This window comes from Toxorhynchites rutilus, chromosome 2, assembly GCF_029784135.1.
Source record: "Toxorhynchites rutilus septentrionalis strain SRP chromosome 2, ASM2978413v1, whole genome shotgun sequence".
NCBI lineage: Eukaryota > Metazoa > Arthropoda > Insecta > Diptera > Culicidae > Toxorhynchites > Toxorhynchites rutilus.
This window is the reverse complement of record NC_073745.1, coordinates 74,976,329-74,996,244: the sequence shown is the minus strand read 5'-3', so window position 1 is coordinate 74,996,244 and position 19,916 is coordinate 74,976,329. Positions and strand designations below refer to the sequence as shown.

At 39.5% G+C, this 19,916-nt stretch overlaps 1 protein-coding gene across 12 annotated transcripts in view; it reads left to right on the top strand.

Annotated features, from left to right (window-relative positions):
• The window catches only part of LOC129767221 (solute carrier family 12 member 4), a 588,731-nt gene extending 569,048 nt beyond the window's left edge, over positions 1-19,683 (top strand). For all 12 annotated transcript variants that reach the window (XM_055767881.1, XM_055767883.1, XM_055767880.1 and 9 more), the window contains one exon: positions 355-19,683. In XM_055767881.1, the coding sequence (XP_055623856.1) occupies positions 355-446 (92 nt within the window). In that variant the 3' untranslated portion in view covers positions 447-19,683. The remainder of the gene's footprint in view (positions 1-354) is intronic.
• Positions 19,684-19,916: the final 233 nt, after the last annotated feature.

Sequence of the window (19,916 nt, the reverse complement as noted above, 5' to 3'; positions counted from 1 at the left end):
CACTGTGGTCACGCGCATTCTAGAGATTGCCACTCAGTATGCATTCAAGGCGTGTTATTTGGCATAGAAATCTGAATTAAGTACTAATAAAAATGACGCAAGTAATACTACGTTGAGACGGCGAAGTTCCTCTAGGAACGGTAGGGCCATTTAAGAAGGAGAAGATGTTTCAATTCTGTGATCTAAATACTTATAATAAATAAGCTACATTAACAAAAGAATATCTCTTGTGCAAATACCATCGATCGTCATGCCAATTTGCAGCTATGGTCTGTATGTGAAATGCTAACTTTTTTTCAGAATTTCAGCAATCTCAAACCCAAACCATTTTCCTTAACCCATGTCCGCCAATAGATATGGAATTCCTGGAAGTGTTAACTGAAGGCCTGGAGCGAGTGCTAATGGTGCGAGGAGGAGGCCGAGAAGTCATCACCATCTACTCTTAAGAGCCCTGCTCCCACCCTACGCCGTGCTCCCATCGTGCACGGACAAACACATGCTGCACACTCACACACACGGATGTGCAGTACTGTATCGAATACGCTTCAACATCGTCGTTGTCACCACCGTTGTCGTCGCCGTCGTCGTCTTGACACAACTTAAACATTACACACTCACACATACACTCCCAATCTCTCGCGTACACGAACACTTTACGCGTGGTCGCGTAGCAACTCAACACACCCACACCCATACGGAAGAGTAATGAATTTAAAAAAAACTGTTTTTTTCTACACTCGAACAAAAAAAAGAAAACAAATGTTAAGATACCAAAAAAAAAGAACAACAAAACAAGCTAGTAATTATAGATAAACTGAAAAGTCTACTAGTTGATAGGTTATAATATGAAGAGAAACACAATGGTAGTAATCATTATTAAAACCAAACTAATAACAGAGTATGAACAACAATTTTCACAGGTGTTATTCGAGTATTGCGATAGGGTCTAATACATCTTACGAATCCAAACAGTAGCAGACAAACAAACTAAATACTTCTAACAAAAAGTCAGTGCGAATCAAACTGAGAAACAGCAAAAGATACAAAAACAAACGTAGGTGGAGAGATGATAAGAGAGGAAGGGATAAATAATGTGTTCCGCTTTTTATCTATTTAGCCCAATTCAAATATAGGACAAGGAGGAAAATTAGAGCCAAACCGAATCACAAAGAAAAATTCATTCCCGTACAAATCGAAAGATGACAGACGCGTTGAGTGTTAAATCATACACACGTGTAGGGTTTGTTACTTGTTTCGAAATTATTATCCCCAGTGAGAGGCGATAGCAGGATTCTGAACGCGATAAGTATTATTTTAAGCCAATTTGTATTAGTCAATGTTGTTGTATACTAAGCGAACAAAAGCATGCAAAACAGAAAACGAAATGATTGACACACACTCAACACTTATTTTTGTGTTTCAAAGAAGTTTTTATTTTTAGTGAGTTGTTTTTTCATCATTATGTAATTATTATTATTTTTATTTTGTTCTCCCGTAGCGAGCGATGAAATGAAAACTACTGTTGCAATAGCGTAGAAAATTAACGATTACGATTGGTTGGTTTCATCATTCGTTTAGAGCAGAAAGAACATCCTTTATTCTTTAGTTGGAACGAAACTTTTGGCCCAGCGGTAAGCGATTCAAACGTCATTTAAACAGAATCAAAGCCCAAAAGCAGAAATCAAACAAAGGAGAACGGAAGGACGAACATACGGACACACTCACACACGTAAGAAGTGCCCCTTGCTGTATGCAAAGTACAAAAACTATCACCACCAAAATATTAAAGCAACAAAAACAAAAAAAAACACTATCTATGAATACTCTAAGAAATACGAAAATGAAATTCAAACACGAATCCGGAGACAGTCGCAAACGATAGTTCTTGAAGTGCTTTGAAGTCAGCAATGTTTTAGTTCAGGAATCGCCCATACTCAAAGTAAAACACTTTTGAGTCACTAGTTATTGTCGGATTTTATTTTTGATTTTTGACCCTGTATCATGATTTGGCTTTTTTCCTTTTCAGCAGTCAATGAGATAAAAGTTTTGGCATAGTCTGTTCTTCATTTTTCGGAAACGGCTGTAGTTCAGAAGATAGTGCAAATGAGTATTGCGTTTAGATCTGTCGACTATCGTGAAATCAGTTTTTTTTTTGACGTGGGACTACGTCTAACCGGAGTATTAGGGGGGTAAAATGAAAACATAAACACAGAACATACAAGAAAAAATGAAAGATTCCGAATGCTTATAACTCGAACATTTCTTACTGTATCGGAAAGATGTTTGCATTAATTGATAGGGAATATTTCTACGCATCTTAATAAAATGTTATTTTTCATTAGATAAACAGTTGAATAACATTAAAATGTTACGCGTTATCTAAACGCCCTAACTACCTCGTTTTGATTGGCCCGATTCATGGTTTCCCCAACACAGCCATCATAACCAAGCAGTCTTGTAAAAATCGGCAATGCAAATACATGAAAGTATGGAGATTTTTGTTCTCACCGAAATGTGTTCCCTATCACAGACTTCAAAACCAGGCAGTGTTGGAGAAATCGGCATTGCAAACACATGAAAGTCGGGGGTATTTTTGTTCCGGCTGAAATATGTTTCCCTAACACAGACTTCAAATCTATGGAGCGTGAGGAAATTGGCATTGCAAATTAATGCCAATGTCATTTGCCTCCTGAGATGGCTAATAAGTATCATACGGAAGTTTCGTATAAGCTAGTATTTACTTCGGAAAAACTTTCCCGCGTTACGGGACAGTCCCGCATTTCAACAAAATGTCCCGCGTAGGATTATGTCATGTCATTATGATTATGTCATAATACGTTGAGCTGGTTTCATCGCACAAACAGTGGACTTTTTGTTTAGATAGTGTCAGCAGGAAACGACAGCAACAAAATCGAAAAATTGATTTTTATAAAGACTTGATTTTTATAAAGATTTATAATGATTTTTATAAAAGTGCCCTATTGATCCGCAGGGACCAACGTGAGTCAAACGAAAGGTTCATCTTTGGTCCTCTAGCTCGGTCAGGGCTTAACGTGTTAAATAAGCCGGAAGAACTAGTGTATGCTGGACAAGAATAGGCAGGGTTGTTTGATGAAGTATCGCAAATGAAGCAAATGTTGGCCGAAACCTCAATCATGGCTGATGAAAAGATGAATGTTGACATGTTCTTTTACCTTTCCGTGGCTTTGGTAGTCAGCTATCTCTCCATTTTGGCTATTCACGCCCATCTGGTCACTTTTGTCATTACAATACAAGTGGTCACAACTTATATTTAGCTAAAGCTCAAAGGTTTTTTTCTAGAACTGGAACTACTAATAAGATATCGAATAAATGCCATACGTATGGCATGGTTGGATTTTATAGGATCATTGTCAGCGGAGTTCTGAAGGAATATAAGTTGTTGAATTTCTAAAACAATTTTCAATTAATTTATTTATCGAAATAATCCCATTACGGTACAAGCTGATTGCCCTGGAAAATACAATTTTTTTCATGCTTTCATTTGAGAATCCAACTGGCATCACTGCTTGTATATAAACAAACTACATTTTCTGGTCGTGCTTTTTTCCCATTGTTTCTGTGTTTTTGAATCGTTTTTATTTTTGTTTACAAGCTCGTGTCGTACATTAGCGCTTCTCTGTTGCGTCTGCTCATTTGTGTGTCGATTCATCGTACCGCTGAGTGTCTTTACAAGTGAAGTGTTCTCGTGTATGAAGCAAAACAACGCGTTTTTGAGTCAGCTATAAATTATCTCATACACCGATACAGCCTACTTGCCGGCGTTAATCATTGCATTCTATCTCAAGCGCAATGGCTAAGAAACTATGCGGAGAATGTCAAACCGCCATCAATGATCTTGAGCCAATACGTTGCGGTTTTTGAGAGGCTTATTTTCACAACAACCAGCAATGCTGTGGTTTAATCACACGGAACCTGAAGGATACATTCTCGTCTGGAAAGATCATGTTTGTTTGTCATTCCTGCAGAGAGGAGTTGAAAGGACGATCAATTCGCAGTTATATAACTGATCAACAACAATCGGTTACAACACCTACGCTCGCTGATTTGCCATCACAAGTTCAGCAACTGCACGATATCGTTGCTGAGTTGGGAAAAAAAGTTGACGGCATTTCGGTAAATCCACAACGCAATCGCTCAGTGAGTGTAGCTCCAGTCTGGCCCAGCTCAGGCATGAAACGCAGACGTGAAGATCGCCCTGATGTCGATGTGCCAATGGCAAAAGGAATCAAATCGATCGATTTGAGCGATCTCTCTGCAAAATATCGTGTTAGAATTTCAACTAGATTCATTCATACATTGTAGACTGCTTAGAATAAAGTATATTTAACGTCAATTCCGTTCAAAAGAGTTGTTTGTTTATTTATTGTGCTTAAATATGATAATTTAAACTGTCCAGTTTCTATAAGACCATTTCAAAATTCATAAATATTATCAATGAAAAATTCAAAACGATAGGCTGATTCACATGTCAATAATTGGTATCCTTGCCATTTCGACTAATAACGTTCAAAATTAGTGTTGGAATACTATTTTTCAATTTTTCCGAAATTGCGACCTTGAGTTCTTCAATCGTGGTGTACCGTTTTCCCCCAGTGTAGATTCTGCGTACAAGGATCCCCCCTAAGATTTTCAACAGGATTCAAGTCTGGAGAGCGAGCCGGCCAGTCCAAAAAATTAGATTTTGGCCCTTAATCCATTGCTTAGTTTACTTGCTGGTATGAATAGAAGCATTGTTTTGCTGGAATGTGATTTTTTATGTGACGATATCCACGCAAAAACGGTAGGATTCCAGAACATGTGCATGTCCTTGAATGATGTGAAAGCTATTTTGAGCTTTCCGGTTGCGTTGAACCTCGCCCAAACCATGCACGAGCCTCCACCAAAATTCCTGGTTGAAAAATACGGTTCCTTCTTCCGTAAATCACGCCAGTACCCGTTGAAACCATCAGGACCATCCAAATTGAACTTGTTTTCATCAGTGAAGATAACCTATACATTGAAGAACTCTTCGTTATGGTATATAGCAAAATGTATTCTTTTGAAAACATTCTTTGTCACAACATACCATGCCCCACTGTCGGTTCATGTGAGCTTTGGCAAAACTCAGACGTCTTGCAAGCAAGGCGTCTCTATATACACCAGGTGAAACAATCGTATGAAATGCACTTTCAGCCATATTGAAATTGCTGTCGGTATTGTTTACAAACAGCATCTGAACGCTGCCGGCGGCTCTTTACAAACTGCTACGACGCTTCGAACGATGCCTACTATGTTCGGCTTTCACGAATTTATGTGAAAAAGAAGGGATATTCTGTAGAATTTCATTCTCATTTCCACTACTCTCGCATGTGAAAATGCAAAAATGGCGTATCCTAGCAATAACAAAACAAACAACCCACGCTCCACAAACCGTAATCCCCTTCCTATTGAAGTGATTATGTTGCTTCACCTGTTATACATTGATTTAAGCGCCTTGGTCCGAATCAAGGCGCCTCTATATGTACCAGGTGAAACAATCATATGAAATGCACTTTCAGCCATATTGGAAATGCTGTCGGTATTGTTTACAAACAGCATCAGAACGCTGCCGGCGGCTCTCTACAAACTGCTACGACGCTTGTTCGAACGATGCCTACTATGTTCGGGTTTCGCGAATTTATGTGAAAAAGAAAGAATGATTTTGTAGAATTTCGTTCTCATATCCACTAGCGTATCCTAGCAATAACAAAACAAACAACCCCCGCTCCACAAACCGTAATCCCCTTCTTATTGAAGTGATGATGTTGCTTCACCTGTTATACATTGATATAAGCGCCTTGCTTGCAAGGTGAGGAATTTAACCTTTTAAGCCCTCTTTATGTGAGGATTTTTTACCACAATTTGATGAATTGTCACCCGAGCAGTTAAGTAGTTGAAATATTGCTTTATTTGCACATGCGACCTGTTCTAGCTATTTCCCGCTTATCCCGATCAGAGAGCTTGGATTTACGTGGAGCTCTCTTCTTCTTACCGTATCCTTGAGGATTCGCCAAATAATTGAGCACTACTTGATTGGATCGTCCGATCCGACGAGAAATTTCTCTGATCCGAAAAACGTGCTCTCGGAATAAAAAACTCTGTTCCGCGACCTACATCGTAAACAAACGAAAGCGAAACTTAGCACTCAGCACGAAGAACGCTCACAAAGAGGAAAATAAAACCACACACAGCTGTTTGTCTCTCTCTAGCGGAAAACGTGACATGAATTAAGTCCCGCTACTTATGACTCACCCGTTAACAAGCCTAACTTTTAGAAAATATCTATTGCAATCTTGTGTTTGTTGTTCGTGCTCTTGAGATCTTTCCATCTTCAGGAGAATCAAGACGTTTGAGGATATAACTGAGAATGGATTCTGTTCTAGAAACTTGGATTCCAATTATTTCGACCGATTCGTGTTAAATATCCTACAAAATTGAATATAAAGAATATTACAAAACACTTCCTTTCGATTTCCTGGCATTTGTTGACGTGGGACTACGTCTAACCGGAGTATATGGGGGGTAAAATGAAAACATAAACACAGAACATGCAGGAAAAAATGAAAGATTCCGAATGCTTATAACTCGAACATTTCTTACTGGATCGGAAAGATGTTTGCATCAATTGATAGGGAATATTTCTACGCTTCTATCGCAATAATTAAAATGTTATTTTTCATTAGATAAACAATTGAATAACTTTAAAATGTTAAGCGTTATCTAAACGCCCTAGCTGCCTCATTTTGATTGGCCCGATCTACGGTTTCCCTAACACAGCCACCAAAACCAAGCAGCCTAGGGAAAATCGGCATTGTAAATACATGAAAGTATGGGGACTTTTGTTCTCACCGAAATGTGTTCCCTAACGCAGACTTCAAAACCAAGCAGCGTTGGAGAGATCGGCATTGGAAATACATGGAAATCGGAGGTGTTTTTGTTCCGACTGAAATGTGTTTCCCTACCACAGACTTCAAATCCATGGAGCGTGGGGAAATCGGCATTGGAAATACATGGAACTCGGGGGTATTTTTGTTCCGACTGAAATGTGAAATCGGCTCAGCAAATAAATGCAAACTGCGAGTACTTTTGTACTCGCTTGCCTTTGTGCAAACTAGAATATGTTTCCTTAAAACGGTCTTCCGGGGGTACTTCTGCACTCGCATCTTTCAGAAGGAAACGTTAAATAAAATAATCGTTTGATAATTCTCCCGTTCACTTGTTTTGTCCTAGGTATCATACCAAACGTAAAAGACTGTCATTAAATTTACTTGTAACGAAGAACATAATCTATCACAATGCATGAATTGACCTTATATGGAATTATACAATCTTTTTACCCACAAAGCAAATATATTGAATTCGGGAATTGTTTCATTCAATAAAAAATTTAATCAAAACAAACAAATGATTATTACGCTAAAATAGTCCCACGTCAACCTTGCGGTTATATCATAGATAAAACCCACCCATTTTTTTTCTGAATTACTGTTTAGCAATAATTAGACATTATGCTCAGTATGAGTTACTAATAGCGAATTCGTTTTTAAAACTGAGTCAGTGCCAAACTGACTCTGTGATAAAAAAACGTTTTCAGTTTCACGAATGCGGTGGTTTGTTGGTGTGCGTTAGATAGTCTGATTTGTTTATATTTGCGATGACAAATGTACAGTGTCGACGTCTGGTGGCGATATTGGTGCTTGGGAGATAAATTATTCTCTATCAGATCATAAGGGCCAAGTTTTACTTCATATTGTTTGATTACCTAACACCTGTAGTTCTGACACTCACTCAACCATTTTCCGATGCATTTCCTGTTTGTTCCACAAATTATTACTATTATAATATAAAATCCTCATTCGACACAGCTGGCGTTCGATATGTTTCTGCGATATCGGAAAAAAACCTCTTATTTCATCACATAAAATAAATATTTTATACGTTAAAGTAAATTTTCATTCATAATTTTGATACTGAAAGCATGTTTATTCCACCTGAATATCCATCATTATTTTCGCCTCCCAATAAAAGCACACGTAGCTTAATGCCGTCTACGCGAATATACTCTTCAAAATCTGAATCCGAATTGGATTACGATTCCAATAATACAAAAACAAAAGCTTCCGGTTTTCCATTTCCATAGTCTTCATTTTTAGATTTTCCAAAACAATACTCGGAACTTGACAGTTTAGTATAGTTATATTGGTGAACCCGAGTGCCAACCCGTGAAACATCTCAGTGCGAACTGCAGTTAGTGCGACACTGTATAAAGTATAAACTGAAGGCAGTGTTGCCAGTGTAGCGGTTTGTTTCTGTGTGTTTCTACAGGTGCGGTCGAGCTCAGTCCGTTTTCAAGGGGTTATATTTCAAAGCATCAATAAACATTTACTAGCTCCCTTGAAGGCAGCTAGAATTGGAGAATAAAGAACAAACGATTCAGATTGGGCCAAAACTTCTATCAATCTTCCAAAAAAATCCCAAGGTAGAACATAAAAGACAAACAAAATCTCTTAACTGAATGAGAATAATGCATCTAGAACACACGAGAACAGTATTTTCGACGATTAACATACTAGAGACTGCCTTTTTCCTCTTTCTTATCGAACTATTTACTGCATTACAACAGTACAAGCAAAACATACTTTTAGAGTGGAGCAGCAAACCGAAGTGAGTCATACTCATAAAATGTATTCTATACAAACCAAAAAACACTAAAAATGCAAATATAAAATCTATTTCACAATAAGACGTAAAATTGACAAGAAAATCTGTGAAGGCAATATCGGTCAAAGAAGAGCATCATTTCAAGAGTTGATGAAACAAATCAGCTCACCCACATACAAATTAACAAGCGTATTACGGTTTTACGCGGAGATAATACGATTCAGAAATGAACTCAATACGCTAGGTATTGAGTTACAAACAAAATCCTACATGAACCATTAGTAATTATATATCTAATATGATTAAATAAAATCTCTTTTTCGCAAATATATATATATATATATATATATATATATATATATATATATATATATATATATATATATATATATATGAAGAAAAAAAACACGACTGCTCCACACGCAGCGTCATATATAAACACTTATATATATTTGAAAGAAGAAAAGACACACTCAAGAAATTAACATAATTTTATTACAGGTTATTTTGAAGAAGAAGAGCGAAGAGCGCTGGCGAACAGCGCCAGCGGAAGAGCCAAAACCATATTTAGGTTGAAAGTAAGTTCAAAGAGTTGAGAAATAACCTAATACTAGAACTATAGACGATAAGTACTTCCTTTCAGGAAACTGAGTGTTAATTAAAACAGTTGATTGAAGAAAAGTTATCATATAACAAATTTTCGTAGGGTAATCAGTAAAAAATTAGATAAATTAAATCCAAAACACAACCGAAAAGTAATAAATTTAATTAACAAAAAAAGAAACTCTCAAACACCAAAGCGATGATCAAAGAAAGACTTTAGCAAGTGTTGATACTCGAAGCACAATCACGAAGACAACATGAGGAAGAGAAGCGAGCTAACAAAAAAAAAACAAAGAGGAAAAAGCGGAGCGGTGAAAGTTTTTCTTCGAGCAAGAAACTTGTGGTGTTTTGGAAAAATATAGCTCATTTACTGTGAAAATCAAACTTGAAAGTACTTAATAAATACAAAACAACAAGTGAACAAATAACCCGAGGCGCAGCACTGATGACAATCTACCGAAGTGGTTCACTTCGGTTCAGTCACAGTCTGTTCTTTTTTGCGCTCGAGGGTTGGTTAAGGTGTAATGTAAGGCAGAAAGTAGTGGTAAACAAATAGCGTTAGAATCCTCCAGATAGGACACAAAAACATTCACACATATTCGATGCATTTCCGGTCAGTTTTTATCCCTTCAATATCGATTTCATGAGAGAGAGAAAAAACAAACCATCGCCCAAATGTATTACTTCGTGTTCTGCCGAAAATATACAACACATGAACATTTCTTTGAGAACTATCGTTAGAATTCACAATAGAAAACAGAATAAGTTAAGAAAATAATAAAAAAAACCGAATCGAACGAACGTTTGATTGTAGATAAACGAAAACAAAGTTCTTGCAACTATCATACATTGTAGCATCTAAGGGCGCGAACAAACTGAATCAACAAAAAAAGCTAGAAGTGAACGAAACGAAAAACAAACAATTTTAAGATTACTGAAACAAAAGCACACTTAGCGTATTCTCAAACCCTAAGGTAGTTCGGACGCTGGGGCGAATCAAAAATATACATACTAATATCGGGACGATTTGAATGAATGAATCAAAAACAAAACCTGAACCAACACAACAACTTCGAAAAGCAATAAAAGAAAGTTTAACATGAATTGGTGCGAATCGGTAATCGGCTTGAAGAACAAAATAAATAAAAAAATGAAGAAAACGAGTTCGGATAGATTGCGAAGGTGTCTGTTGAAGCCCCATATTCCCCATATTCAGTTTTCAAGTCAAAATGGTGCACTTAATTGTTTTACGCGATTATACTTTTTTCAGATTCAATGGGTGGCAAAAAAAAAGATTCAAGAAGAGAGAATTCCGGAATCGAAATCGTGCAACTGTATCGGAATCAATTGGAATATCCTTGCAATTCAAATGTTAAAAATAACCAATTTTACCTAACCTGTTTCTACTACAATAACACAATCAAACCAGAAAGACTTGAGATACAGCGCCTTATTTTTTGCTGAAACCCACGCTATAACATCATCTCACAAGACATGAAATGGAAGGACCTCGAAACGGGCAATACGTTTGTGTTGATCATTGAGTGGATGTCGGTCTTCCTTGTCATAGCACTAATTTAGCCTAGATAACTAGCAGGACGTTGAGTTCGTCGTGGCTGATCTAGAGGCACTCTGGGCCGTTTATTCCCCTAAAATTTAACTATAAATGAACACTGATGGAGCATTAGAGTAGGTACCCACTTGTCAGTTCTGTAGACAGATTCACTCGTGAGAAACCTTATCAAGCAGTCTAGAGCCGGGATGCTGTGTGTTGACACAACAAAGCTCACAGGATCACAGGCGTTTCATCACTAACATTTCGATCTAGTCGATCTATGGTGCATGCTATGCTCCTTTGCTCTCGATGCCCAAAAAGTTACTCAAATGGAGAATTCGAACCAGACATTTTCACGGTATTATGCGACGCCGTCATTCTCCGTCTTCCATCTCTACTACACCGTAGACAGTTTGCAGCACCTTCTGCAGTACGAGACAACTTTGTGCAGAGGCACACTACTATTTCGCATGGTACTTCTTCCAGATTGAATGCGTCTCTGGATCTCCTTGTTGGTGTTGTTGTCAGCGGTCACTATTGATCCCAAATATTCGAGCTCAATAACCACCTCAAGCTCGTCGCCGCCTACGATGGCCCTTGATGGTGAGCTAATGTTGTTCTCCATAGAGCTTCCTATTTTGTTTTGACTATTAATCAGTAGTCCAATTCGTCTAGCTTCCGTGAAGTAGCGTATCACCATTTTTGGAAGAATGTCGGGATTGAGAATTGAACTCGTGACCTTCAGCGTGAGAAGTATACTGCGCCACATCGGCTCCACGATTTCGAAAGATGGCAACGTAGAAGGACAGTGGACGGCCATCAAGAACGCCTTCACCGAGAGTAGTGAAAATAACTTGGACCAGCTGCGCACCCGGAGGAATGGGTGGAACACGGATGGAATCTGACGGAAGATTGAGGAGCGTAGGGAAGCTAAAACCGCAATTAAGCGGGTGAAAACCAGAGGAGCCAAGAACAAAGCCCGTCAACGGTATGCGTTCTGCAGAAGGAAGTTAACCGCTCCTGTAGACGGAACAAGCGAGCGTGGGCGGACTCCCTGGCTGATGGTTTGAGTATTTCGAATAACTTGTTCACGTTTCGACGTCCAATCAACCATCAACATCCCGGCAGGATCCGCCAAGGGTTCGGCGCATCACTCGTGTCAACTCCGAGGCTCAATCGCTGCATGAGATCGAACCAGCCATCCGGAGTTTGAAATCCAACAAAGCTCCCGGGGTCGATAGCATATTAGCAGAGATGCTCAAAGCTGACCCTATGCTATGCGCACGAATGCTGTATCAACTATTCTCGAATATCTGGGACACCGCGACATTTCCGATCGACTGGATGCAGGGCGTTTTAGTGAAGGATCCTAAGAAGGGGGATACAACTGTGTGCGATAATTGGTGAGGCATCATATTACTGTGTATTGTACTGGAAGTTCTGTGCAAAGTTATCCTAGAACGGGTACAAGAGAAGATCGACGCGACTCTCCGATGACAGCAGGCAGGATTCCGAGCCAGAAGATCTTGTATGGGCCATATTGTCACGCTCCGCATCATCCTGGACCTGGTCAACGAATTCCAAGAGTCCCTATATTTGGTTTTCATTGACTACGAAAAAGCTTTTGACCGACTCAATCACGAAAATCTGTGGGGTGCCTTGAAACGCAAAGGAGTTCCATTTAAAATCGTCGACCTCATCGAAACGCAGTACGAGGCTTTCACGTGCAGAGTCCTGCATAAGACAGAGTCCGAAGATTGCTGATTCGTGTCCTGTCACGGTCGCCATGTGGTAAGTGTTTTGTTGGACTTTCGGTTTAAATGAGTACACACGAGTGTTCGTTGTTTCACGTGTATTCTTATAACCCTTTTTTTGGACAAACATTTGGCTCAAATACTAGTTTACATATTTTGCTTAACTCTACACAAAAAATCATTTGTTTATTACTGGGAGAAGCATCGCACCAAAAGACAAACGAAGAGAGAGATAGCTTGCGGACGGGGAAGTATAATTATTTTTGGGTTGAGGGTTGAGGAAATTCGATAATTGAATTTCACTAGGTGTGAAACGAGATTAGGTAGTGTGGGAAAGGATGAGATGAAAAAGGGATCATAACGCCTCATCCGACCCAATCTCGCCTGAGGCAAGGATGTATACGATCACCGCTACTGTTCTTCTTCTTCTTCAATGGCACTAACGTTCCTAGAGGAACTTCGCCGTTTCAACGTAGTATTACTTGCGTCATTTTTATTAGTACTTAGTTGAGATTTCTATGCCAAATAACACGCCTTGAATGCATTCTGAATGGCAAGCTCTAGAATACGCGTGATCACAGTGCAAGTCGGAGGAAATTTCTTTGACGAAAAATTCCCCCGACCAGAACGGGCCGCTACTGTTCCTCTTCGTAATTGACGAGATCATGGTGGGTTCATTGACCACGTACCGATCCGTGGGCTTTGGCAGCCTGTTATCATGGAACATTTGAACGACACCGAACTGGTTGATTACGTTGTACTACTAGCACAATGGCGCTTCGATATGTAGAGTAAGCTGAATGACCTTGCCGAACGCTCCTCTGCGACAGATCTCAAAATCAACGTCAACAAGACCAAATCCTTGGATGTAAACGTGGACAATTGCCCCAAATTCACAGTAGCGAAGCAAGCAGTGGAGATCGTAGAAAGCTTTCAATGTCTTGGCTGCCAGATAGCGTCGAATGGCTGCTTTTGCGAGATTACGAAATGTGTGAAAATCCAACCAGATTAGTTTTCACGCCAAAATCTGAATCTTCAACTCGAACGTTAAATCCGTATTGTTGAAGGCCAGCGAGACGTGGTGTGTATCCGCGGAGAACACCCAGGAGCTACAGGTCTTCGTCAATCGATGCCTGCGGTACATAACTCGTGCCTGGTAGCCTCACAACTGGATCTCGAACGTCGAGCTCCATCGTCGGTGTCACCAGAAGCCGATATCAACTGAGATTCGAGAACGTAAGTGGAAGAGGGTCAACCACACACTACGAAGGAGCGGAAACGAAATCTGCAAACAAGCACTATATTGGAATCCGGCAGGACGTCGCAGCAGAGGTAGACTCAGAGGCCTGTGGCGACGCAGCCTCAACAAGGAAATTAATCGATGCGAATTTGACCTGGGCCCAGGTCAAGGCTAAAGCGAGCAGCCGCCCAGGGTTGATTGCAATACAATTGAAAGAATTCCTCGAAGCGACCGTATCCAACTGCCGTTAGAGAAAGATAGCATCAGCAGTTGATCGGATCCGGAAATATATCTTCGAATTGTCGGCAAATGTATCTCGGAGTTCCTCTAGAACCAAAAAATATCATCGGAGTAGATTATGAAAACTACTGGACCCGAATGGGTTATTTGTGTGATTCTAGAAATTGCTCCGAACGGATCCGAGCTGTTTTCTCCGACTGAAACAGTTAATCGCGGTCCTTTGAGGTAAGATTCGAACCAACATAGCAAAGTCCTAATGATACCTAACTATGCCAACTTGACGATAACGATCTCGTGATAAATCTTGTTGAAAGCGACTGTTAAATCGGTGTAGATAGTGTCGGTTTGGAACCTTTCGACCACGCTGTCGACGACGTAATTGCAAAAAGGGAGCAACATATATCCGTGTTGATCGCTACTTATATAGTGCTTGAAGAACGAGGACACTGAATCCATAGCGATCAATTTAAACAGTTACGATACAGCGGATAGGTATGAATTCCCTCTGTAGTTGCCAATATTCCACTAATCGGTTTTTCATAGGTTAAGAACATCGTGGCAGACTTCCATAACTTCGGAGAACGACCAGTAGCATGATCTGTTCCGCGCTTATGCCGAACCGACTGAACTTCGAAAGTAGGAATATTGCTAGTAGCTGTAGAAATCTGTTCAGATGATAGCGCACAATCATCAAACACACTTGAACATCCGTGAACATACGAACATCCCGATTATCAGCATGATCAGATAGTGTGAAACCAATGACTATGACTAGTGTCTTCGTCACGGGTTCCCATATGGTTGTATGGATCGTACACCAGCCGTATTTGAAAAAAAAAGAAAGAGAGACAAACAGAGAGACAGGAGAGAGAGACTGTATCAAATTTCTTAGCTTAGAGTAGCTTCGCTTCAAGCCACTGCACGTTTCCTTAGCACTTTGGGGTTTGAGCCGCGGCGCACGGCTCTGTCGAATCTGATACAAAGTTGAAAGCTTTGAGCGCATGCATACCGCTAATGAATAGTGAGCCGGAAAGAACCACCCATCGGTGAGAAGATAATCAATTTGGCTTATGATTCGTAGATCATGGGATCTACACATGGCCTTGATGTTGTCTATGCAGGGGAAGAAGCTACATTGGTCTACCAGACCACAAAGTTCACACATATTATCACCGGTTTGTACATGGCTTCCTTCCCGATCTGAGCGTTCATGACCCCGATGACGATCTTGAGGATTCTATGCGAAAAGCTGTCGTAGACAACCTCCAGCTTCGCGTAAAACATTTCTTTCTCGATAATGGGTTTTCCTTTGACATTTCTCTTATCGTCTTTTTTATGCATTGGAAAATAAAAAAAAAAATCAAGGCAAAGGGAACATACATTCCCACATAAAAAAATATTTAAAAACAGTGGAGTGAATAATTCAGTTTTTTTTTGTAATTGGGATTGTGGGATTCCATTCGGTCCGACGGAGCACAAGAATATCAGCTGGAGGACCGCCCACCAGCGATGACACCATTTTGTGCAGCACGTTTGATCGTCTTCCTCCGACCGTTTATCTCCTCCGAACTGGACTGGATTTCCTGGTCCATCTATATGCCTCACCATCCAAGCCTTCACATGGAGGAATTGCACTCGTTAAGTACCTTATCATGACGCACAACGCTTCGTGGAGTCACATCAAATGAGTGATGGCACCAGGAACAATCTGGGAGTGCTTATGTAGACCAGACGACGAGACATTGAAAACAATTCTGTTAGAAGGGGAATTTAAACGCAGTACCGCTCACCTACGTTCTATTACTACTATAAAACAAACTCGCTTATTTCTGGGTATTTTTTGGGGAACAAAATTCTATTATACCCCGGCCCATGAATATACTGGGTTGATTCCGGGAAACAACTTGATCCAAAAGTGACTGTTGTGATGGTGAAGGGTCTTGTTGAAAGCTATGTGGTTGATTCTAGTAGTTTTGTTTGACAAGGTGAAGTATATGGGTCTTCAAAACATTGTAAATATAGAACCTCGTGTAGTAACTTATAACTATTGGAAAAACATCCAAAAATCATATCTCGGGAAAAATATTTAAACCTTTAGATGACCAAATTAACCCGGGGAATCTCTGGAAGCAGTGCTGAATACACTCAATAGTTCTGTTGGTTGATCATGTAACAAAAACATTTTCTTATCAGAAAAGAGGATCTCACAACTCGCATACCGCTACGACATCTTTGAACTTCTGTTACCTTCTGCTTGCCAATGAGACGGTGAACGCGTTGTTCTCTGTAAGCTTTAAGTCCAAAGTTCTTCTTCAAAATACGTTGCATGGATGACTGAAACATTCGCATCTACCAGTCGAACTCACTTCCCGATAACATGGGATTTCGAGACCCTCTGTTTGCCAGACGAGACGAAGTGTACCAAACTCATTGGACACGAGAGTGCAGAATTCAGATACGAAACATCGCTTCTCATCGCGTTTCATTTTACACACATCAAATTTTACCGCCCCTTTTTTCTTCGGTCGTTCTGGCAAAGCATAAAAACAACATCGCTGCATCCATACCAACCGTATGTGCTTGGGCGAAGAAGAATAAGTTAACAGAGAAAGCAAAGGCACGGATTCAAGCGCGGTTTAGAAAAGAGGTTCATAAACACTGTGCAGTAACGATGTTCACACCTTAAAGTGAACAATGTTGACAACAAGATTTTTCATCTATGTTTCGGTGCGTGTTCATTCGCCAAAGCGCATGTGTATACAAGGAGTGAAGGTTCAATTGAGTACAGAACACTTGTTGCATATCAGCACCGCGTTGCATTCTGAAGACTGCATCTCAATCGCACAAATGAATCAATTTTTAATGCAGACACACAAGTCATGTTGGCATTTGACTACACTGCAAAATAAAATTACTGAAATGTTTGTTTAATTTACCCATTTTGAATAATACAGTTTTGAGAATCGGTGGCAGTAACCCTGTACATATACGAGGGGGGTTCGATAAGTACTTAGCCTCATCGCCCGATGGTATCAGTATCGCAAAAGAGATTACTTATCGTGTAGTACATTCTCGTAAACGGCTACTGTCAAAATTTCAACCAAATCGGGCTCGTAGTTCTATTTTGACCGTGTGTGGAAGTGGGCGTGTTTGCGGATTTTAGAAAAATGGAAAAAATGGAAATTCCGCCGTCGCCACGGCCAAATTGGTCGAATTGCACTACGAACTGCTGTCCCACCCACCGTATTCTCTAGATTTGGCCCCGTGCGACTTTTTTTGTTTCCAAACTTGAAAAAGTCACTCGCCGGGCAGAAATTTGAGTCGAATGAGGAGGTCATCGCCGTAACGGAGGCCTAATTTGCAGACCTCGAGAAAACGTACTATTCAGATAGATTAAAGAAGTTGGAGCATCGCTGGGTCAAGTGTATCGAGCTAAAAGGAGACTATGTTGAGAAATAAATTGCCACTTTTTCCCTTGTTTTTTCGTGGACTAAGTACTTATCGGACTGCCCTCGTAGTCTACAGGTCTCGCGGAGAATGGCTTAAGACGTATCATTCAAATATACTTTGTGGTCGATTTCATGTTTGTAATCTGCGTTAGTACCACGATGTCCATGCAACTAATTCTTCATTGATTCATCCTTCAATTGATTCCGTACAAGTGCATTATTATTCAAACGATCATAAAATAAACCAAAATCATCGGAAGGGAAAACGGCGCCGCCGCCTCAACCGTATGTTCCGCCGTTGCAATGTGAACGAGAAGAATGTGACCAAACATGCAAGGGTTTTCATCACTGCCGTCAACTTTAATGAAATTGTAAAAATAACAAGCAAGAATTAAATAATACGATACATACCATTAGACTCCCAAATTGAGAAAAACTTATAACGCTCGTTTATCCTACCATTAACCAGCAGCAACATGTAGCTGATCATTTTCTTATTGAAGCAAGATAAAACTAAAAACAATTGTGTACATAACGCAAGACCGCGAGATGCAGCACAAAATTTTACGAGCACCCATTTTCACATGTAGTAAACTCGCAACACATCAATACTTCTAGTCGAAAACAAATCTATAACCCGTTTCACCCGTTTGTCTGCTTGAATCAGAAAGAAAAAACTCAGCTATTTCAAAACCATCTTTGATATTGAAAAGAAAAAAAAGAAAAAGTCTAGTCGATAATACCCATTTTTATCTGGATGTTAGCACAAATACAGTACTTTCTACCGTAGCCCAGAATCATATTCGATTTAAAATAAAAAGAACGAAAAATAAACATACCAATGAATAACCGTGTTGCCAAATGCGATCTTGCAAACCAGATAGAGTTCACAACGGAAACAAAAACCAATTCTACTTTTTACGAAGGTATATCATGTCAAAAAAATTACACACCTGAGCGGAAGTTAGACAACAGGCAGGATAAATCATTAGAACAGAACAATTCCAATCAATTTGAAACGATCAACTTACTAGGGTACTAGCAAAAAAAAAGTGAGAGGTACAAATTTTCTTCGTACCTTTCTGTCAAATGTCAGCACATAAGATGAGAACCGTTTTGGGAGCGAAACAAATCAGTAGATTTTTCAACGTGAATGCAGGAAGCAGGCTCAAAGAGCCCGAAGCGCGAACGTGGGATACCCAGAACCTGACTGTAGAATGAGCGAAACACTTGCCTAGCGTAGCTGCAGATGAACACATGTACACACTTTCACTCACACATGCGAACAAACATACACACTATACACATTTGCCTATATTTACTGAAAGATGATTAGGTAAACATGATTACTTTATACGTATATCTGTTATTGTTGATAGCAAACTGATTTAAAGATTTATTGCAGAATTTATCTTTTGTACGAGAGCAACACAAAAAAAGAGTCGTCTAACGATTTGTTGAAATAAGCCGTTTTATTATGGATATTTATTATAATTAGTGAATTAGCAGAAAAAAAAACTAAAAAACAACAACAATCCTCCTGTAATCGATCAAACGCAGAAAGAAACGTAGCTTTCTTATACGAACAATACTGAACTAGACACAGCCTACGGAAGGAATACATACAAAAAAAACAAGTCAAGCAAACATGGAGAAGGCAAACAAAAATATTAAACCACCACTACAATTATTCGATAATAATTACCAAACAATAAATATAGAGATGACAGAACCTGATGACGAAGAAGAAATATACCGTAACATGTAAGACAAACATTGAAAAATGATCAAACTGATTCTTAGCTGCTAGACGAAACAAAACAAAACAAAAAACTCATTAAAAGTCACATTTGTCAGGAAAGCAAAAACATAACCATGGAAGAACACAATTTATTAGAACTAAATGGATGTTAGGAATTCTTTGAATTATAAAAAAAATATGCTAACAGATCGAGCAGAACGGAGAATATAGTAACACGGATACGAACACACAACAGTTTCGTGAGAACAGTTGAGAACAACAGGAGACGAAAGCCGTGGAAGGGGGCAATCAGTCAATGAGATTTTGCGATGATATTATTAAAAGAAAGGAAATAGGAAAATAATTGGAAATTATACGACTATCGTTGTGATTTTTTATCCGATTAGCGAATATCACCTTCCTCTGTTGATTGACTACGGCTGAACTTTTACATGTGACAGAATTAAAATATAAGGAAATACCTTAGATGTAAAGAGAGGAAGGGGGGTCTTCGTAGCCACTTGGTTACGCGTTCGCTTACTAAGCGATCGATCGTGAGTTCAAACTCAGGGCCCTCAATTGACCATCTTTGTGTTGTTATAGAATAACTACG